This window comes from Hibiscus syriacus, unplaced genomic scaffold, assembly GCF_006381635.1.
Source record: "Hibiscus syriacus cultivar Baekdansim isolate YM2019G1 unplaced genomic scaffold, ASM638163v2 tig00116964_pilon, whole genome shotgun sequence".
Taxonomy (NCBI): domain Eukaryota; kingdom Viridiplantae; phylum Streptophyta; class Magnoliopsida; order Malvales; family Malvaceae; genus Hibiscus; species Hibiscus syriacus.
The window spans coordinates 2,885,207-2,893,835 of NW_024063489.1; the positions used below are offsets into that span (position 1 = coordinate 2,885,207).

General features: G+C 36.8%; 1 protein-coding gene across 2 annotated transcripts; it reads right to left on the reverse strand.

The window, feature by feature from the left end:
• Positions 1 to 555: 555 nt before the first annotated feature.
• Positions 556 to 8,344, reverse strand: LOC120191044. Of its 2 annotated transcripts, none has more exons than XM_039194042.1 (23): positions 8,240 to 8,344; positions 8,039 to 8,114; positions 7,362 to 7,961; positions 6,667 to 6,902; positions 6,508 to 6,582; positions 6,272 to 6,406; positions 5,680 to 5,798; positions 5,299 to 5,610; positions 4,837 to 4,924; positions 4,647 to 4,752; positions 4,446 to 4,559; positions 4,104 to 4,267; positions 3,850 to 3,970; positions 3,539 to 3,763; positions 3,266 to 3,456; positions 2,730 to 2,897; positions 2,554 to 2,659; positions 2,140 to 2,277; positions 1,735 to 1,896; positions 1,455 to 1,655; positions 1,132 to 1,326; positions 958 to 1,029; positions 556 to 866 (listed from the first exon to the last, which is right to left on the reverse strand). In XM_039194042.1, exons 2-23 carry the CDS (start codon positions 8,084 to 8,086, stop codon positions 717 to 719), a joined length of 3,726 nt encoding a protein of 1,241 aa, XP_039049973.1. In that variant the 5' UTR covers positions 8,087 to 8,114; positions 8,240 to 8,344; the 3' UTR covers positions 556 to 716. The 2 variants fall into 2 exon arrangements, with proteins under 2 accessions (XP_039049973.1, XP_039049972.1); XM_039194041.1 differs by having other exon boundaries at positions 7,362 to 7,964; positions 8,240 to 8,274.
• Between the last annotated feature and the right edge of the window lie 285 nt (positions 8,345 to 8,629).

Below are 8,629 nucleotides of genomic sequence, written 5' to 3' on the forward strand. Positions count from 1 at the left end.
ATATCATCCATATTTATTCACAAAAACCAACAAATATTTCCCTCCTTTTGCCCGTTGGCGGCAGCATGGAAATTGTAAACTATCATCTTATGGGCAAGCTATTGGATTTGTAACTTATCCAAAAGCAATCAATCATGTTTAAGAAACGTGGAAGCGAAGATGTCATTCAACATATCCTTTGCTTTTCTCATTTTTTTCTCCTATAATATGTTGTGCATAAATTAAAATAAGTTCAATTTTATACTTTCTGTTGATTTTAGGTATATGAAATACTTTCTTTTGGTTAAAATTTGTATCTTAATATTTTTTTTATAGCCGTCACTTCCATGTTATTCCTCTTTTCATCCAAGAAGATAATATAGAATTTTCGATGATAGTTAAAGAACATGACCTCTTAAATTAATGCTTTTTCAAGGTTGATCAAAGGGAAGAAATACATTTTCCAGGACAACCATTCCGAAAAACGCATTTGAATTATGTATATATATAACTATATTTTCATGAGCAGAGCTATGAATTTTAGAGCAGTTGAGTCACTTGCTCCTTGAGGCACAAAACTGCATCATTTACTACATATAGACAGAATCATCTCATCTATAAATGGCAACGTTTACCTCCGTATTTTCCCCCTTTTTTGGTTTGTAATCAAAGGCTTTTGATGTACGTGTGTGTGTACCACCAAGCACTTTCATCTCACAACAACCCAAATGACAGCTTTAGTAGTAAGAGTTATCCTTCTTGTTATTGGCATCCTTGCACAGCATTGAGCGTACCTCCATTATTGACCTTGGTAGCTCGAGGTCTTTTTCCGGGAGCGCATTGCCGACGAGCTGTTGCATCTGTGACGCAAAAGTATCATCCAGGATCTGCATATTAACAACAGGTCCAGATAGCTTTAAAAGTCGAGCAACAAGCTCATCAACGCAAGTACCAAAACATTAAGGTACCTTTACTTACCGATACAGCAATTCTGGAACCTTTATACCACGATCGATTTTCTTTCCGGTTTTCCAAGAAGCTGAGAACATCCTGCAATAAGGGAAGAAAAAGAAATCATGTCAGATGAGCAACACTTAACTTGGATTCACAGTTTTTAAACCAATTACACACCATCGTGCACCTATAATTTACCTGTCCCATCCGATCCCAGTACCATCGGCAGATTGCAATGAAAACGTGAGTCTCAAAAACTGTATGAAGGTGATTTATTGTGCTTATCAGCTGTTCTTTCAATGGCTGCATCCTGGCTTGTACATCAGATTCTCCCACTGTTTCTTTAGAATCTTGTAGAATCTTCTTCAACTTTGTTGAGTTCTGTAATTTGGTCTGAGGACAAAATGGAAAGCAAAATCGATTCTACATCAAAAGCAAAGTATATATCCTGGCTGGCAGTTCATTCAAATTAAAATTTATTTTAAATACTCTGACTAGACATGACAAATTAAATGACTCACATTCTCGGCAAGTTTTTCAACAACAGCTTGCAGATACCCTCTGAACTTAGTTCTCAACATCACGGTGACCTCACTAAGACGTTCTCCAGGAGCTGTGTTTCCACCATCAGGTATGCAAGAACCCCAAGACTTGAACTTGTTCTCTATCTTTGGACGTAGAACATCAAGCATCCTCTTCATTGAATTCAACATGATGCCCAGCTGAAAGAAGCAATCAAATTCTTAAGCTAAAAATGGGAGTAAACAAGTCCAAGAGAGAACTTGTTATGTTATGGCTTACCTCATCAGGAATGGTATAGGAGCATACAGATCGTTTAGTGAGTTTCTGCATGTACTTGAGGCCAAATTTCTTTGGTGCCATGTTTTCCTTCAAAGGAGTTACTACATCAGCATACTGCTTATCCAGAGCTTCCACTATTGCCTTCTCAATATCCGAAACAGCCTGACGTAGAAACATAACCCACAGTTTATTATTTGTCATTGAAAAGAACTGGTACAATTCAGGATGTACATTTGATCGGAAGATCATTAGTGCAAAACATAAATAACTAGCATCAAGAAATCTCTTTATGTTTCTTTTTCTTTTTCCAAAAACAAGCTAGTTTTTGGAAGATCAGGCTGATAACGTTTGTTTCATTTTTGGACAAATTAATTAAATAAGAAAATGAAGATTGATGTACATTACATTTTCCAACACAAATATATATTCAGGCCAGCGGCAGATGATGACTTCGTAATCACTCAAAGTTTCTTTCAGCCGATCATACATTTCATCTACAAAAGGTGTTGTAGAATATTGTGTTCTAACTCCTGACCACTTCACCTGCAAGTAAGTTTTAGACATTAAAAGAATTGTTTGAAGATCAGTTTGATAAAATATGCAAGACACCTCTATATTAACATATTTTATCAGTCTCCATTTGGATTTTGTGTTATGTAAGAAGAAAAAATGCAGTGAAAAAAAATATGCTCTTACTGATTAAAATAAACTATTCTCCAGCACATTTATGAAGTTACAAGCCGGAAATCAAATTCAAAAATAAGAATCGACCATTTCACATTAACCATCCACAATAAGATTCTTGCTTAAAGAATATACCTTGTCTAATTTACATGTCTCAAGCAGAGATTGCCGCTTATCTTGAATCCATATCATTATGTATAAGTGGAACAACTCCTTTGCCTCAACTCCACCTTTCACATGACTGTACGAAAAATAATTGAATTTGATATAATTCCAAAAAATACAAAAATCATTGTTGCTAAAAGAATCACCTTATATTCCAGTTGGCAAGATCTCGCTGGAAATCTGCTGTTGCAATGACAAGTTCAGCCACAGGTGGTGAAGGGCCGGATGGTGGGCATGCAAGAAGGAATGCACGTAATCGGCTGCAAAGCTCTGTGCTATATATAGAAGATGATAGATTTGGCAGGTCTATAAAGCTGCAAAGGAAGGAAGACAATTTAATGCTGCATAAGCCACATACTAAACAGGATGCAACTGTATTGATGTTGAAACATACATGAGATATGATATTCTCAAAAGTGAATGGACATATTGTTTCAACAATTTACATTCAGAGGAGCAACAAAAGCATATTAAACAATAACACACTCATTACTATATTGTCGCAGTCTTGTTCACAGATTGCAGATTATCCCAACAATAATATGTATCTGATGTGAGCACATAGTCTCACGTACATAAGAATCTCAAATACTGCTAATTTTGGGCTATGCTTCACATGAATGAAAATTTACTCTCCGAGGAAGCATAACAAATCAAATAAAAGAAAAAGGAAAAAGCATACCTGGGAAGTATATGTTGATTGTGAATCTCGATATCCGTGAATATCTCATTCTTAATGTTCATGCAAAGACATGTCACCTTCTGGTAAGCAGTAGACATAGCAACTGGATCCAAAAAGTTGGGTTCATTGTTGGTGGTGATGAATTCATCAGTCTCGGCCAAGTGCCTTCTTGATCTCTTTCTTGCGGCAGCCTATATAGATACTAATATTTAGAAACCAAAGGATCGGCATGTAGAAACAAAGGTAGGGAAGTAAGGAAATAAATTACTCGACCTGGAAATAATGACAAAGATTTTTCTGCGCTTCTGGAGACAATACGTCATGCAGAAGAGTATAAAGTTTGACAGCAGGTTCCAGTGCAGGTGCAGCAATCCCTGTTGCAGGCATGAAGACCTCCATAATACCAGAGATTGATGATTCAACAAGGGATTTGTAATTCTCAAAAACCAAAGAAAGGATCTGCTCAATCTGATCTTTCGTTTCTCCTAAAATTCGGTTCTGATGAAACAGCAAACAAAGAGTAGTGTTATCAAAGGAAGGACCAACATATTATACGTTATATATATAACTAAATGAGATAGTACCTCTTGATGACTCAATGTGCTCTTACTGTCGCCCTTCATAACAACAGGCGTTAACAATTCATGCACCAATGTGAGGCAGTCAGCCGTAGGAGTAGCCACATCCATAACATAGGAAAGATACCTGTTGGAAATGTATGTTAAAGATAACCAAACCTACACACTTTACCAAAACAGAAGCCTAATAGAATATGAATTGCAACACTTTAAAGGAAAGGTAAACAACATTTTTTTCTTCTTTTTTTTCCGTAAAATACCTTAGCTTGGTGTAGACGTCAGAAACTCCATAATATGAGGCAAACTCCGTTAACAACCATTTCCATGAACCATATAATTGTAAGTTTCTTTGTTGGAAGCGTTGAACCTTCATTGCAACTTCCAATACAAGGTCATAAGCAACTGTTTCAGCAACAGATCCACACTATAACAAGAAACAAAAATGCAGTAAATATCATAGAACTATATCATAATATTCTAATTTTTCATCTTAAAAATCAAAACATCATGCAATAATAACAAGTTAGAAAGCAAAATTAATGGATTGAACTTCTTTCTTACAAATTTCTAATTAGATTTTAGGCTAATCAAGATTAGTTCACCTTGAGATGACTATTGTCATCAGAACTTGTTGAGTAATTTATATACAGCTGCAGCTTCCCCACTGGTTGATGTTCAGGCTCATGAAACAAGGGCCACCACCGCAACTTGTCAGTCTGCATTCAGTTTGCATATGATCATATTATTAAATAAACTAAAACTACAAATTAAGTAGAACCAGTGTCAGTATATAGAAACAATACCGAGTCTTCAGCAATAGAAGCCACTTGTGCAAGGACACGGCCAAATTGCTTCCCTTTGGAGTCATGAACTTCAACAATCAGATCATCTCCCAAACTATCTGGGAAACTGCAGAGTTATCAGCTCCTATATGGTCAATAATTATCTTAAAGGAACTTGAAATGAAAGGAGAATTTGGAAATAGTCACATACAAAACATGTGTTTCGCCAGACCCGGGCTGCATCCTTTTGCCATCTTCTTCAGCTGAACTTTTCAGTCTCAACACGCAAGAGTATGTTTCTAATGACATATGTAGACAGAGGAAAGAATGTTGGAATAGTAAAAGAGAACAGAATATTTGGCTTGTTGGCAAAAGAAAGAAACCAAAGGAACAGTTACCAAATAATAACATAGGTATGATCCCAGTATTTTAGTTACAAACAATTAAATAAAGATGTATTCACTTTGAACGCTTGCAATCTAAAATTCACAAGCAAAAGCATATCTTTCACAAAGTACTACTTGTAGCAAAACCATACGATGTGGGCATTTTAGCATAGTAATGAAGAGTACATCAAAGTCCAAGCCAGAAGCTAGGACGAATAAATCCAGTTAGACATGAATCTAGTTTGAATACCTTCTAACAATAAAGTAAGGGGTCTGGAAAGACAAACCTTGTGCAACATCATAAGATGATGAACTATTGCGTAAACTTGTCACACCAATTTTCAGCAGTCCAGATACTTGTTTCATATACTGAGTTCCAGCATGTACATATGCTAAACTTTGGCGTGAGAAAGAACCATTTGCAGGTAAACGAGGTGCAACACGTAGCTTTCTAAGAGCTTGCCACCTCGAAGAGAGTGCTGACTGAAAGCTGGTCAAGTGATACCGTATATTCCCCAACTTAATTACCGGAGCCCTAAGACTAAGAGATGAGATACTGCAGCCAGTTGGTGGATCCAGGGTTGTTTTGACTTTGCGCACTGCCAGTGAAGAAAAAATATTAGGATAGCCAAGAGAAAGTGACTTGTCAATCCTGGAGAGAAAACTACCTTGCACCTTCATCTTGCCAATTATTTTCTTAGGTTTTGGGGCAGCTGTCTCGCTGGTGAGCTCTGAAGAGCGTTTTTCCATTAGCTCTTCTTCTGATTGTAATAGGACTTGTTGCAACCTATGTAATACACGAAAGTTTTAAGGCAATCAAGAGAAAAAATTAGTGGGAGTAGAACAATAAAGCATACACATTGGCTAAATAATAAACAATTTCAATACCTCAATGATCAGTTAAGAAACCAAATTAAGATTATTTAAATCATTTCCTTTGAATAAGGATGTCATTTTCATCAATTAAAAGAAGTTGCTGACAAATTTAGTCATGCAAGTCTTTGATTAGATTGGACTTTGAGACGTGAAAACTTTTATTTGACTGATTAAATCAAGACAGTTTGATAGCAAAAGCAATTAACCGATTGGCATTAAGATTTCTGCAAAATTTCACCACAACAAACACAAGAACTTCTAAAAAATGAAGAGGCAGCTTTCAGAACAAAACAAAACAAAACCATTGCAGTACAATTTATTATTTTGAGAGACCATGTGTCAGTTGAGTTTAGCTTTCTAGAAGAACAACAAGATTAAACTCACCCAAATGTATCTCGTAAAAGAGCACATTCATTCTCCAAAAACATTGGAGCTTCCATGCAACCCCTAGCCCAAGCATGAAGGCAAAGTCGAACGCATGCATCATAGGCAATTACAGCATGCCAAGGTCCAAGAGCACTGATTTTGATAGGATAAACAGCTTAGAGTGGTTAGTGAATGACTGGCATAAAAAATTCATCATTTGAATCATCTAAAGAGTATGTCTTAGTCAAATCTACCTTGCATGAAATGTTGGGACACGAGCTGGATTAATACCTGAAGATGCAGTGGCAGTTTCTGCACCAACGCCATTTCTAGGAACAAGGAGCATATAAATAATATATTTAATGCGCCATCAGATTAATTCTTGAATAAACAAACAAATTGATTGCACAAACCTTACACACTCATTAGACTTTTTGTTACTTGTATTCTGCTCGGGATCAACTCTTGACATAGAACTGACTGTCTTTGGATAACGCGAATCAGCTGCACCATTGGCGCTGTGTATCTCAGTCACTGGAATGTGCTGAGAATCTTGTTTATCTTCCTTCACTGAACTAGAAAATGGTGGTGCACTAGGAATGTCATCATCGGAGAACTTTTCATCTTGTAGCTGTCGAGAACTCAAATCCTGCAAAGAAACTATCTCAGCAAGAGCATTACATATAACTCTGAATAGTTATATCTAAAACTTCATAATCTATATGCCATTTACATTGTTGAAAATGAATTTAAAAGTAAGTACTAGACATTCCGATCATTGTAAGACTGTACAAGCATTTTGAAAGCAAGAAGTTCAGAATCCACAAAAGAATAAGCTCAAGTTCTCCTTAGTTGCACTAAACATTATCCGACTCCTTAACTGGTGCAAAATTAATGAACTGAGTCTTCATTTATTTTCCTACACTTCCCCGCATATTTCCTTTCATGTTACCTTTGTAAACCTTTATTACTGTAAAACTTTACCTTCAATTATGTCCAACTATAATGAACATGCTACAATATATCTATCTAGTATCTAAATGAAGGATTTTGTCTTGATCGGGAAAACAATCAAAACATTTTGATTCAAAATTTTATGAAAACAAACCTTCTCAGCCGTGCTCCTCACAACAATCCGAGAAGGAACACTGGAAGCATACCCTTCAGAAACATATGCTCTACTCTGAGGAATTCTACCATTTATACTCCCCATTTGTGTAGTCGAAAACTCAGAGCTACCAGCTGAATCCGAAGACTCATCCTCCTCTGTTAAACCATCCCTCCCAACAGGGTATCTCACATTCCCCCTCCCTAAGGTACCCTCCAAACTACCTCTTCTCCCTCCCATTATCGTCTCCATGGACGAACTAACATCTGAATATGTATAATCACTGGCAGTGGTGTATCGGGGCCGCCTTTGGGCCAGGTTTCCATAACTCTGAGCAGTTCCATTAGGGATTCTTTCATCTTGTGGGGAAGAATCAAGAGAATACCTCCCTCCGTAAACAGTATCCTCCTCTGAGTCAGTAGTGACGTCATTTTCAGAACCGGATTCTTCACCGACAGATAAAGTAGTGGCTGTCACCGGCAAGTGACCGCTTCTGAATTTCGAAGTCGGTGGCAAGCCAAAATTCCGGCTGCCGGAGCGGATGTTGGTGATCGGATCCATTCGAGGCCTTAAGCTAGAATTCGAATGTGGAAGCTCCTTATGCTAAAAAAAACAAGATATGAGAATCTGTAATTAAATGAAAACATAAATTTCGAAAAAAAGACAAAACCTCATACTTCTCGAACCCATTTGAGGGCATTGTTGTCAAGTCCTTCAGTAAACATATTGCTTGTCCCGTCTCTTAAGTCTTACCTAAACCAGCATTGTCAAAGATAGTAAGAGTAAATCGGTAACAAAAAAACAAAGTAAATTATATTAAAAAAACGAAGAAAACTGATGAACAAACAATGTAGAGAAGTGAAACGACAGTGACTTACATAAGAAACGGTGTTGAGGGTTTCAGAGCTGAGAATCCAGTGAAGAGATCAGCTTAGTATCAATATGGTATTTAACGAACAAAATTTCTGAAGCTTAAAGAAGTAAATAAAAGAAGAAGAAAAATCCTTCGGGGAAAAGCCTCCTTCGGATCTGAAACACACACACACAGAGAGAGAGAGAGAGAGAGAACGCTGAAACCCAAAGCCTCTTCTGCAAAATACTTTTATGGTTACTCTCTGTTTTTTCTCTTTTTTCCTTATTCAAGATTTTAATTTCCTCTTTTTTCTTAAGTCGGTTCAATTTCACGTTGAGGTTTTCGTCGAAACGGTGACGTTTTGAATCTTAATCAATCAGATGAAATTAGTAAAACGGTGCGAATGAAAAGCGCA

What these genes read in the sequence shown, in the direction of transcription:
- LOC120191044 (XM_039194041.1), bottom strand. Translation starts at nt 8,086, where the DNA reads ATGTTTACTGAAGGACTTGACAACAATGCCCTCAAATGGGTTCGAGAA. An exon ending in CCCTCAAATGGGTTCGAGAA is followed by an intron (nt 7,965 to 8,038) that starts GTATGAGGTTTT and finishes TGTTTTTTTTAG; the next exon opens with CATAAGGAGCTTCCACATTC. An exon ending in ATCTTATGATGTTGCACAAG is followed by an intron (nt 4,925 to 5,298) that starts GTTTGTCTTTCC and finishes ATATGTCATTAG; the next exon opens with AAACATACTCTTGCGTGTTG.